The sequence below is a fragment of the Lithobates pipiens genome, unplaced genomic scaffold (genome assembly GCF_037356315.1).
Source record: "Lithobates pipiens isolate NorthernLeopardFrog02 unplaced genomic scaffold, aLitPip1_a1.2 Scaffold_19, whole genome shotgun sequence".
NCBI classification, from domain to species: domain Eukaryota; kingdom Metazoa; phylum Chordata; class Amphibia; order Anura; family Ranidae; genus Lithobates; species Lithobates pipiens.
In genome coordinates this window covers 480235349-480249329 of record NW_027507764.1, presented here as the reverse complement: position 1 = coordinate 480249329, position 13981 = coordinate 480235349, and the positions used below count along the sequence as shown (strand labels likewise).

Genomic DNA, 13981 nt, shown 5'->3' with positions numbered 1-13981 from the left:
ATTGGGAGCGGACACCTGCTTTTGACAGCTATCTGCCCCCCCCCACCCCCAAATGTGGCAGTGGATGGGGGAGGGTGTGAACAAGTGGAGCTTCCACTTTTGTGTGGAGCCCCGCTTTAAGGCCCTAGTTTATAGATGACGGACCCACAGGTTGTTCACATCTCCATCATTGCACAACGTGTATGACTTTTTTACTTTTGTGGAAATGTGAAATATGAGGAATTGTGAAGGCCCATTCATATGGCTGTCTGTATGATTAATGTATGCCCTCATCATCATGACTCAGTCTCTGAATTTTATGTTTTTCAGAAAGAATCTTTCAGAATAAATTTCACTGGCATCTGCGAAACTAATACCAGTATAAGTGAGATGTTTCCCGATCCGTGTGGCAATTCAACAGCGGTATTCATTTTAATAATCTGTGTTTTTTATATAATATTTTACAGGTATATCACATCTAATCACAAATTAAAGAGGTTTATAAAGAACCAGCTATGACTTGGCTTACTGAACAAACTTGAAGTATAACTAAAAGCAAAACTGGAGAGGGATTGGACCCTAAGGCCCCTTTCACACATGCGGACGATATGTCCGTATTTCATCCATCTGTTTGCGGATGAAAGGCGGACATACATTCATCCCTATGGGATAGCGGGTGTCTGCGGATGAACATCCGCAGACACCCGATATCGTCCGCCTCCGCTATTGTCCGATTCTGCAGACGGAGGAAAATCCTATTTTTCTATCCGTCTGCAGATCGGATGAACACGGATAGACGATCCGTGCTCGTCCGATCCCCATAGAGGAGAACAGAGATCTGACAGGGCGGTCCCTGCACAGTGTGCGGAGACCGCCCTGTCCGCCGCCGGCTCAGCGGGGACAACGGAGCGATCCCCGCTGAGCGAGCGGATCATCACGGGGCCTAAGGGTTTTTATTTCACCCTCTCTATTTGTCCTAATTACTGTTATCATCAAAAGACAAAGTAAAAGAAAATTACACATTTTGGGTTAATAGCAGAACAGGAATAAAAGGGTGAAATCTTCCAATGGGGGCATTAGTTCTGGTACCCTGGGATTCCCTTTCTTTGGAGAGATTTGCTCTTAAATTCTGGTTTGGCTATGGGACAGGAAGTAAACAGAAATCTCGCCAATGGAACAAAGATGTCAATTTTTTTTATAGGAGCCATAACCCTCCCTTAGTCTACCCAAAATTAGATACTGTGGCGGGGGGGGGGGGGCGCATGTGCACTCACAATCACATACATGTACGCAATGTGCCTGTACCGGGTTTAGGCGTGCGCCACGCAACCCTCCCACAACTGTTGTGCCTGCCAGACACAGTGAATTGTGGATCCAGGTACTCTAGCCCCTGTGATCATGTGATCTCTATGCGACCACATGATTTCAATGTCAACAAAGCTGTTATGAATGAATTTATTCATAACAGCTGTGTTGCTTATGCTGAGATTGGGCCACATCTATTACATGGTACCCAATCGCAGCACCCTATATCATGTGATTAGCTGTAGCCAAAACAGATCACTAGTGATCACACCTGTCATAATAACTAGTGATCACAACCTAGGGTGACTGGAATGCACCAAAGGGTTAGGCCAGTTGCCAGAACACCATGTTTTGGGGTACGCTCCTTTATCGAATCCCTTAGGAAGGGGATTATCCTGGCAACTGGCCTAACCTTTTGGTGCATTCCACTCACCCTAAGTTGTGACTTCAGGCCTCCTCATCCACAGCTCACCTTAGCACCCCCCCCCCCAATCAACATCTCGCCTCTGCACCTCTACAACCACAGCTTACACCCCCATTCCACAACTTACCTCTGCACCCTCACCTATATTAAACTCTGTCCCACTTCCACATTTCACTTCATTTCACTCTTGTCTTTGCCTCCCCCTATTTTTCACCTCTGCACACCCAACTTTGCCCACAGCTCTCACCTCCACACAAGCTGCCCCCCCCCCCCCCCTCCACAGCTCTCATTTTGCACAACCTGCTTCCCGCAGCTCTCACCTCTGCGCAAATCCCCCACCCCCCCTTCCCAGTTCACCCATGTGCACAAAGCACCCCCAGCTCTCCTCTCTGCTAACCCCCCTTCCATAGTTCTACTTCTCTCTATACAAATTCACTCTCCCCACTTTCTCCCATTCACAGTTCCCTCATCTCTTCAGGAAATCCAGCGCCACTTTTTGCAGTATGCACAGCTTTTTTTTTCAGCACAGTACAGTCTGATAAGGTAACTGTAGCACGGAACCCAGGAGGCGGAATCTTAACTCCATGCTGCAATGTTTACATTGAGTAGCGGCAGCTGGTGGGGACAGAAGCTTCCTCCCAAATCAACACAGGCAGCGGCAGTTGTGGCTAAGTTCTGGCATGTTCCAGCTGAAAAAAAAAGCCCTGGGATTTCTGGAGACAGAGGTAGCAGAGGAACTGGCCCGGTTAAAGCTTAAAGTGACATTAAAACTTTATTTTTGATGAAATTAAAATAAAAAACATGTTATACTTACTTACTCTGTGCAATGGTTTTGGGCCGAGCAGCCTCAATCCTCCTTTTTTGGGGTCCCCCAGGCTCATCTTCTTCGGCAAGTGCCACCATGGAAAGACTCTTTCAATGGGGGCACCTGTGCGGGTTCGCTCCTGAGCCACCCTGTTTGTGTCTATTGACAAAGAAAGGGCGTCTCTGCTGCAGCCCCTGCTCGCTCTGCACAGCACTCCTAAAAAGAAGGATCATTGATCACTTAAAAACACACATCTTGCTGGACCCAAAGCAGAATGGCTTTACCGAGTGCAGATCATGTCAGACTAATCTGATTAAATTTTTTTGACTATACAGTGATACCTCGGTTCATGAACCTCATTCATTCCACAATTCTTGTCGTGAACCGATGCAAATTTTCCCATAGGGTTCAATGTAAATCAGTCAAATACATTCTGAACTTCTTTTTTGTTTTTGAACCACAAAAAGATGAAACAAAGTACAGTACAGTATGAAGAGAGAACACTAAGCTTGCTTGAGATGACTTCTGGTGTGAAGGAACATTCTTGTCACCTTCATTAGTGCTCTGCACTTTCTTGTCGCCTTCATTAGCGCTCTGCACATTCTTGTCACCTTCATTACCTCTCTGCACTTTCATTTCAACAACATGCTTGCTCTGAACAGTCTTGTCACCTTCATTACTGGTCCGCACTTTCTTCTTATCATGATGCTTGCCCTGAATTTTCTTTGGAGCCATGCTGGATGTCCAGTACAATACAGTATGTGATAAAAAGCACTCAAAAAAGCTTTACAGCAAGTGTGCACAGGAATGTACAGTACTGTACAGTATGTGCTAAAAAGCACACCAAAAAGCTTTTCAATACTGTAAGTGTCTTCACAGTACACTTTCAGTGTCTCTCTGTGACCGTGATCTCACCTACAGGAAGTCACAACCATGTGTCAGAGCAGGGAAGATGGCAGCGGCTCGTGTTCATGAACCAAAGCGGAATTCGCGTACCAAAGAAAATTTTTGTGAACTCTTCTGTTCATGAACCGAGTTGTTTGTGAACAGAAGCGTTCGTGAACTGAGGTATCACTGTATCCCTAATATTTTGGAGCAGGGTGGTGCTGTGGACAGCCTATCTTGATTATAGCAAGGCATTTGATACAGTTCCACATAATGATCTAATACAAAAGCTGTACAAGCTAGGACTTAACCCTTGAGTGGTTCAGTGGACATGCAGTTGGCTAAAGAATACACATCAGAGTATGGTTGTAAATGAGATTCATTCGAAACAGACCAGTCACTAGTGGTGTACCACAAGGCTCTGTACTGGATACTGTTCTATTTAATGTCTTAAGTAAGTGATATAACTAAAGGCTTGTTGGGCTGGGTATGTCTTCTGACTAATGATATAAATGTGTAACAGGGTTGATGTCCTTGGAGGAGTCTGTAACATGGAACATGATTTGGCATTGCTGGAGGATTGGTTAAAGCAGTGGAAACTGCAGTTCAATGTTTGGAAATGTAAAATAAAATGCACCTAGAAAAAATGAATCCCCTGAGAGAGTACAAAATTGGGGGTACAGTGCTAGCCAACACTACTGAAGAAAAAGATTTGGAGGTACTTGTTTCAGATGATTGGAAAATCTGATCCTGATTTCCCTATATAGATCTTTAGTGAGAACTCATTTGGAATACTGTGTCCAGTTCTGGAGACCTCACAAGTGCAGAGACGGGTAACAAAAATGGTGAAAGGTTTGGGGGATAAAACATATCAACAACGACTTCAAGAACTTAAAGTGTTTGTTAACCTACCTTGGCTACTTCAAATAGCCCTCTCTGTGTCCTAATGACAAGTGCTCCTGTCTGTGTTTTAGTTAACAAAATGCCTTCTTTACTGTATTTCAGATCAATTCCCGGCGATCACTTGACCGGCCGTCTCTCTCTCTTCTCCCCATCTGGCAGATGCAGTGGGAGGGGCTGAGATTTCCCCGCTGACATCAGGCAGGAGGAGAGGTGAGAGAGAGACAGCTGGTCACGTGATCGCCAGGAATCGCTCTGAAAATACGGTAAAGGAGGCATTTTTTTTTCTTAAACACACAGACAGGAACACTTGTCATTATGACACAGAGAAGATTATAGAGAATAATAAAAATTATTTGAGAAGCAGGGAGGAGGGGGTGGGCCCTGACACAGGAGCAGGCAGGCAGGGAGGGGAGGAGGACACAGGAGCAGAGCTGCAGATGATGGAGGCATGTAAACTGACCACAGTGTCAAGGCTCAACAACCATGATAAACCGTGGACCAGGCAGGATCAGCCAGGTATTTCAGGTGATACAGGGGGCCAAATTACGCAGCACAGGCACTGTGCTGTATAACATATTTTAACCACTTACAGACCAGAAGGATTTTCCCCCTTAATGACCAGGCCATTTATTGTGAAACTGCACTGCGTCGATTTAATTAACAATTGCACGGTCATGCAGTGCTGTACCCAAACAAAATTAATATAATTTTTTTCCCACAAATAGAGCTTTTGGTGGTATTTGATCACCACTGCTATAAACAAAAAAAAAGAGACAATTTTGAAAAAACACAATATTTTTTTACTTTCTACTATAATAAATACCCTCCAAAAAATTAAAAAAATTTAATTCAATAAATCTTTATCAGTTTAGGCCGATATGTATTCTTCTACTTATTTTTGGTAAAAAAAAATGCAATAAGCGTATATTGATTGGTTTACACAAAAGTTATAGTGTCTACAAAATATGGAATAGATTTATGGCATTTTTATTATAATTTTTTTTTTTTTTTTAATACTAATGGCAGCGATCTGTGATTTTTAGCGGGACTGAGACATTGTGGTGGAGAGTTGAGACACTTTTGGCACTTTTTTCGGACCATTGAAATTTATACAGCAATCAGAGCTAAAAAATAGCCACTGATTACTGTATAACTTAGTGGGCCTTAGGGCCCACTAACAGGCCAGGTTTTATGTATTACCTTGGGGGAGATGCAGACTAGAATACAGCAATCACTGAGCAGCAAATTATATCACCTGTGATGTATCATGTATTTCAGTTATCTTGCAAACCTGGCCTGTTAGTGGGCCCTGAGGACAGGGTTGATGACCACTGCTGTATAAGGAAAAACAGAAGGACAAAAGAACAGCGCCCCTCTAAGTATGTAAACGTTTTTAATATATAGGAAGAAATAAAGATACTCACAAAGGTATAGTTAACATGGGCATGTACTGTGTTATCCTCCGATCTGAGTTCTGGGTACAAAGGGATATTTAATCAGGTTGTTCTTGCGGTCCTGTCGGACCTCTGGCCACAAAGTGGTCTGTGGTGTGGACTGTGATCAGCGGCGTACATGGGCAAACGTCACATCTCGGTCAGCTCTGCGGGCGGTGCTTCGCATTTGGGCATGCGTGCCCCTTCCTCAGGCTTCAGTCTGTATAATGTAATTGTTAGGGAAGGGGTTATCACTAGGGGGCGATCAAGGGGTTAAATGTGTGTCCTAGGGAGTGTTTCTAACTGAGGGGGGATGGGACTGACTGGTGGAGGAGACCAATCGCTGTTCATAATCAGTATGGACAGTAGATCTGTCTCCTCTCCCCTGACAAAATGGAGATCTGTTTACATTGACAGACCTCCGCTCTGTCTCTCTCAGGAGCGATCGCGGGTGCCTTGTGGACATCGTGTCCATCAGGCACGTGCATCAGCTCCTACATCACATGGCTCGCATGCCCCCCCATACCCCTTAAAGCTCCCACTGCACAGCTATGCCAATTTGCGCAAGGGAGCCAACCTGCTGCCACGTAGACACGGGCTGGTTGGCAAATAGTTGAAGAAGCAGGATTTTTTTTTTTGCATTAAAACACTTTAATATTCACAGTCTCAAGGGCAAGGGGAGACATGATTGAAACTTTTAAATATATCAAGGGTGTGAATAAGGTTCAAGACGGCAGTATTTTCAATATGAAATCAAGATCAAGAACACAGGGACATGACCTCAAGCTAACAGGAGGAAAGATTAAATCGAATCTAATAAGGGTAGTTGTTTGGAGTTGACATCCAGCAGAGGTAGTGATTCAGTCAACAACAATGCCGCATACACACGATCGGACATTCTGACAACAAAACCATGGATTTTTTTCTGACGGATGTTGGCTCAAACTTGTCTTGCATACACACGGTCACACAAATGTCGGAAATTCCGAATGTCAAGAATGCAGTGACGTACAAGACGCACGACGAACCGAGAAAAAATAAAAGTTCAGTAGCCAGTGCAGCTATTCTGGTTGATTCTGAGCATGCGTGGAATTTGGTGCGTCGGAATTGTGTACACACACTCTGAATTTCCGACAACAAATTTTGTTGTCAGAAAATTTGAGATCCAGCTCTGAAATATTTGTTGTCGGAAATGACGACAAAAAATGTCCGATGGAGAATACACACGGTCGGAATTCCAACAACAAGCTCACATCTAACATTTGTTGTCAGAAATTCTGACCGTGTGTACGCTGCATTAGTGGTTTCCAATATGCTTGGAACAAACATAGATCTATACTCAGATAAAAAAGTTCATGGGGGAAAAAAAATGCAAAACATGTACTGTATTAAAAAAAAGACTGACAGACTCGGTGGACCACTTGGTCTCTTTCTGCTGTCACTTTTCTGTGTCTTTTCGGTGACACTTTTCGGTCTGTGGATTAACTGTTTGCCCTACTACTAAGGAAATGGGTAAAACAGTTAAATTGGTTGCTTATAGGTGTTTCATCTAAACTAAATTAGCATTGGCGGGATCCAGAGAGCCCTACACTGAGGAGTTGGTGTAATAGAGTAGCTGATATTTTTAACATTGAGTATCTGAGATTCAGTGGGGAGGAGGGATGGGCAGGATTTGAGGAAAAATTGAAGGATTTACTCAAATTTAAGCATACAATGACAGTAAAAATTGAGAGTTGACCTCTGGAACAGCAGATGAATGGTGTTATTGTATACAAGCCACAGCCCAAAAAAATTGTCCCATGTCATATTTGACGGGCAGTCAGGGCTGTCTTTAAGGTGGAGCAAACGGGGCACCAGCACAGGGCCCTGTCATTGTTGAGGGGCCCAACATCCTCACAATCGTTCCTGGTCACAGCAGCTGCAGGAAAAGTAAAATGCCGGAATCAGTCAGTCGGACATTTCAATCGTGTGTGGGCTACTCTGAGCAGGGATCTCACCATTGGAGTCTCCAAGGGGTATAAGAAACTGTCAGGTAGTTTTATTGCGCGTACGCACGACCGGACTTTCCGGCAGAAAAGGTCAGACGGAATCATTTAATCGGATATTCCGTGTGGGCTTCATCAGACTTTTTTTTTTCAAAAATTCTGATGGACCTAGAAATAGAACATGTTTCAAATCTGTCCGACGGACTCAATTCCTATCGGGAACACTGTTCGCATGTATGGTGGTCCGACGGACCAAATATGATGCAAGGGAAGCTATTGGCTACTGGCTATTAAGTCCCATCTTACGTCATCACGTTCAAAGTGAACAGACTTTCGAATTGACTTAGTCCGTTTGTGTGTGGCCAAGTCTGCTCGTTCGGAAGTCCATCGGAACTCCGCCGGAAGTCCGTCGGACCTTTTCTCCCAGAAATTCCGGTTGTGTGTACGCGGCAAAACAGTAAGCGGCGGTGTCCTTGCCTGGCAGCAGAACTGGCTGAGTGGAGAGACACACTAATGAGCAGTGGTAGGGGTCAGAGGAGTGAGAAAGGATCGCTAGGAGGCAATGACAGTCCTAAGGCAGCATGGATGAGAAAAGCCAGTGGATGGTGAGAGTTACTATCTGAATGAGAACATGTGCATCGCTCTTCTTTACTTTGCTTTTTAACAACATTACTAGCACTGCCTGTATATAACACTGGTCGGCATGTATGAGTGGGCAGCTGGTATGTGATGTGATTTACAGTCTAAATTAGCTCATTTGCCCTGGCCTGCTGAGTTGAACTTTCACTTTAGCAGCTAAATGATCACTGATCTCTGCTTGCTATGATCATTGACAGTACTGTGTTTGAATGTAATCCTGGTCGGCTTTAATAACCCTATATTTTCTGCCCAAATTCTGCTGCAATGCAAAACACCACTTTTGATCTGGCAATGGGACTGCTTTGCATTTGTAGCATAATCTATTTATAATCTAGCAACCAATCAGTTAGCAGTAATGTTGTGCAGTAACCTCTAAACCAATCAATGTGCAGCAAGGGTGTGCAGTAACCTCTAGTGACCAATCAGTGAGCAGTAATCATGTTCTGTAATCTCTAGCAACCAAACAATGAGCAGTAATGATGTGCAGTGACCTCTAGCAACCAATCAGTGGGCGGTAATGATGTGTAGTGATGTGCAGTCGACCTGCTATTTATTGTATGTCTCAGAGCAGGTGGAGAGAGAGAAACTGCATAGTGGCGTCCGGGGGGGTGGTGGTGTTGGGCCCAGGAGAATGTTTGCCCAGGGTCCAATCAATATTAAAGATGGCCTTGCGGGCAGTGCCATTGCCACACACAACACATTTAAGTGAATGGGCCCGCACCACAACTGTGAGCCGAATGCTAGGCTCATGCTTGTGCTGCTGTATTCCCATTCAAAATCACTGCTATCAAGGAGGGAAAAAAAATCCAGAAGGCAACCTTATCGCCTCCAGAATGTCTGGCAGCTACACCTGTACTGCTCTGTACAAAAGCGATCCACCATAGATTGTTTTTAGAGGTAGGTTAAGGGCTACTGCCCATGTACACAAGCCCTGATGGTCACCAAGACAAATACACTCACCAGCCACTTTGTTAGGTGCTATCCAGGAAGTGGCAGTTGTGTGGAGGAAAAGGCCTTGTTGATGTCAGAGGTCAGAGGAGAATGGGTAGACTGGTTCGAGATGATAGAAAGGCAACAGTAACTCAAATATCTACTCATTACAACCAAGCTATACAGAATACCATCTCTGAATGCACAACCCATGGAATCTTGAAGGAGATGGCTATGGCAGCAGGAGACCACACCGGGTGCCAATCCTGACATCTAAGAACAGAAATCAGAGGCTACAATTCACACAGGCTCACCAAAATTGGACAACAAAATATTGGAAAAATGTTGCCTGGTCTTGATTTCAGCTGCGACATTCAGATGGTAGGGTCAGAATTTGGGGTAAACATCATGAAAGCATGTATCCATCCTGCCTTGTATGGGGGGGATATTTTCTTGGCACACTTTGGGCCTCTTAGTACCAATTGAGTACCGTTTAAATGCCATGGCATACCTGAGTTTTTTTGCTGACCATGTCAATCTCTCTATGACTACAGTGTACCCATCTTCTGATGGCTACTTCCAGCAGGATAATGCACCATGTCACAGAGTTCAAATCATCTAAAACTGGGTTTCTTGAACATTACAATGAGGACCCTGTACTCCAATGGCACCCACAGTCACCATATCTCAAGCCAATAGAGCAACTTTGAGATATGATGGAACGAGAGATTTGCATCATGAATGTGCAGCCGAGAAATCTGCAGCAATTGTGTGATGCTATCATGTCCATATGGACAAAAATCTCTGAGGAATGTTTCCAACACCTTGTTGAATCTATGCCATGAAGAATTAAGGCAGTTCTGAAGGCAAAAGGAGGTCCAACCCGGTATTAGCAAGGTGTACCTAATAAAGTGGGCGGTGAGTGTAGACGGCAGATACAGAGACAGCAAAAAATTAAATAGAAACTTACTTGTCTACTGTATCTAAAACATTTTGACACACTTTCGGACCTCCAATAGCAAACTTACCCTAAGGTTTTCCCCCATAAAGTACGTTCATGTAGGGTTAAAGATAAAAACTTGTGTAAATGGTATGTATCTTGCAGCTGAATGGGGTTGTGTGAGAGGGGCTGTATACTTTTAATTAAAGCTCTGAGATTTGTCTACTTTGTTTTAATGTATCCTATCAAAATAAGCATGACATATATATATGTATTGCTTGTTTCATTTTTAGAACAAGACTAACAAAAATTGCTACAGACATGCAAGCAATATATCATCTTGCTGCCAGATCAAGGTAAAGCCAAACAACTTTTCATCATTTTAGACTTTTCTAACCTAATACAATTTTTATTTTTCAGGACATAGAGCATACAACTTTAGTTAAGCTTTTTATTTACTTTTGGATATAATGTGAAAAGGGTTAGGGTTTTTTTTTTTTTTTTTTATTGCTCTTTTTCTCCCTGTGCTGGGAAACCAGCCTCACTACGACCTGATCGTTGCTTTACAGTATAGAAAATGATGGGAAATTCAGCTTTTTGGAGTTTTCGCAGGGACAAAGGGAGGGGAAATGTTTTAGTGACAATTGTCTAAAGCTGGTCATACGCTAGTACATTTGTACAAAAATACATAAAAAAATTCCTGGTACAGTCAATGACTTGACGAAGGTACTTCAAAATTTCATTTGCTTCTAACATTAAGTTTTGGAATGAATAGACTTTACTAAACAAAAACCACATACACTGTTATGCCGCGTACACACGATTGGACATTGATCGGACATTCCGACAACAAAATCCATGGGATTTCTTCCAACGGATGTTGGCTCAAACTTGTCTTGCATACACACGGTCACACAAAGTTGGATGGAAATTGCGAACGTCAAGAGCGTGGTGACATACAACACATACGATGAGCCGAGTAGAATGAAGTTCAATAGCCAGTCCTGCTCTTCTGCTTGATTCCGAGCATGTGTGGAACTTTGTGTGCTGGAATTGTGTACACACGATAGGAATTTACGACAACGGATTTCGTTGTCGGAAAATTTGAGAACCAGATCTCAAATTTTGTGCAACAGAAATTACAATGGAAAATGTCCGATGGAGCCTACACACGGTTGGAATTTCCGACAAAAAGCTCCCATCGAACATTTTCCATCGGAAAATCTGACCGTGTGTACGGGGCATTAGAAATTTGTTCATTCAGAAAAAATTTCCAAATTGCTCCTTCATATTTTCTTGTCACTGTGGTCAAAAACAAACATTAATTTTACCCCAGTAACGATTAGAAAATCAAATGAACATTCTTATAACAAAACATTTTTGAACAAAATTCTACTTGTGTATAGCTGGCCCTAAGAGTATATATCCCCTATCGTTTAAGACCAGTCAGCCATAACATTATGACTGCCTACCTAATATTAAGTAATGTCGTGTACACACGGTCTGACTTTCCGGCAGAAAAAGTCAGATGGAATCTTTTGATCGGATATTTCGATCGTGTGTGTGCCTCATCTGACTTTTTTTTTTGAAAATTCTGACGGACCTAGAAATAGAACATGTTTTAAAATCTTTTAGACGGAATCAATTCCTATCGGGAAAACCGTTCGTCTGTATGCTGTTCTGACAGACCAAAAATGACGCAGGGCAGCTATTGGCTACTGGCTATTGAACTTCCTTTTTTTAGTCCCGTCGTACGTGTTGTATGTCCCCGCGTTCTAAACGATCGGACTTTGGTGTGATCGTGTGTAGGCAAGACCATTTCAGCAGAGTTTATTCTGATGGAAAAACACGGTCGTGTGTACGTGCCATTAGTCCTTTTGCCACCAAAACAGACCCTTTTTCTGCCAAAATAACCCTGGTCTGGCGAGGCATTGAACACCACTTGACCCCTGAAGGTATGTTGTGTCATCTGGCTCCAAGCCTTCAGTAGCAGATACTTTAAGTCCTATAAGTTGTAAGGTGGGGCCTCCAGCACATCCCACAGGTATCTCTGGATTGAGATCTGGAGAATTTGGAGGCCAAGTCATCACCTCAGACTGGTTGTTGTGTTCCTCAAACTATTCTTGGACCATTTTTGCAGTGTGGCAGGGTCCATTGCCTTCTGAAAGAGGCCACTGCCGTCAAGTAACACCATTTCCCCGAAGGGTGTACTTGGTCAACAACAATGTTTAGGAAGGTGGTTTGTCTCAAGTAACATCCACATGAATGGCAGGACCAAGGTTTCCCAGCAGAACATTTCCCAAAGCATCACACTGCCTCTTGCCTTCTTCCCATACTGCATCCTGGTGCCATCTCTTTCCGAGGTAAGCTACACAAATGCACCTGGCCATCCACATGGTGTAAAATAAAACGTGATGCATCAGACCAGGCCACCTTCTACCATTGCATTGTGGTCCAGTTCTGATACTCACATGCCCACTGTAGGTGCTTTTGGCTGTGGACACAGATCAGCATGGGCACTCCGACAGGTCTGCAGCTAAGCAGCCCCATACACAAGAAACTGTGATGTCCTTTTTTTTTTTTTTTTTGCTTTCAACTTCTGGGACAACATGTCTACTTGCTGCCTAACATATCTCATGGACTTTCAGATGCCATTGTAATGAGATAATCTACATTCACCTGGCACTTTATTAGGTACATCTTGCTAGCACCGGGTTGGACCCCTTCTACCTTCAGAACTGCCTTAATTCTTCATGGCATAAATTCAACAAGGTGTTGGAAACATTCCTCAGAGAATTTGGTTGAGATTGACATGATAGCATCACACAGTTGCTACAGATTTGTCGGGTGCACATCCATGATCTCCTGTTCCAATCTGGTGACTGTGGAGGCCATTGAAGTACAGTGACCTCATTGTCATGTTCAAGAAACCAGTGGTGAGATGATTGGAGCTTTGTGACATGATGTGTTATCCTGCTGGAAGGAGCCATCAGAAGATGGGACACTGTAGTCATAAACGGATGGACATGGCCAGCAACAATACCCAGGTAGACTGTGGCGTTTAAACGATGCTCAATTGGCACTAAGGGGCTCAAAGTGTGCCAAGAAAATATCCCCCTCACCCTTACACCGCCACCACCAGCCTGAACCATTGATACAAGGCAGTGTGGATCCATGCTTTCATGTTGTTTACCCCAAATTTGAAATACTCAGACCAGCTCGTCTAGCAATAACAACCAGGACATGTGCAAAGTCACTTAAATCCCCTTTCTTTCCCACTCTGATGCTCAGTTTGAATTTCAGCAAGTCGTCTTCGCCACGCCTAGATGCCTAAATGCATTGGGTTGCTGCCCTGTGATTGGCTGATTAGCAATTTGTGTTACCAAGCCATTGAACAGATGTACCTAATAAAGTGACTGGTGAGTGTAAGTTATTCACTATCTATCTGTAGTCATAAACAATGCACCTCTCTTTCTTCTGTTTTTCTGGGACAGGAAGGGACAGAAAATCCCATTGACAGGATACAGACGAATTAACCAAAATAAATAAATAAATAAAATAAAAAAATATGATGGTGTGTTAACCATTCCCTTTTCTATTTAAAACAATTTTGTTTGGAAAAAAAAAAGTTTTGTCTTTATATACAAAGATACATACTCCCAGAGCTTTTTCCGGCTTTGGAGAATTTCTTATTTTTTTTGCCAAATAACCTTTTGCATTTCCAGTGAATCCTATGACAAGAATAGATATGGG

At 43.3% G+C, this 13981-nt stretch overlaps 1 protein-coding gene across 1 annotated transcript in view; it reads left to right on the top strand.

The window, feature by feature from the left end:
* LOC143997339 (uncharacterized) overlaps positions 1–13981 on the top strand; it is a 134247-nt gene that overhangs the window by 97196 nt on the left and 23070 nt on the right. Inside the window, exons 3-4 of the mRNA XM_077492917.1 lie at positions 310–402; positions 10522–10584. Coding sequence (XP_077349043.1) covers positions 310–402; positions 10522–10584 — 156 coding nt within the window. The remainder of the gene's footprint in view (positions 1–309; positions 403–10521; positions 10585–13981) is intronic.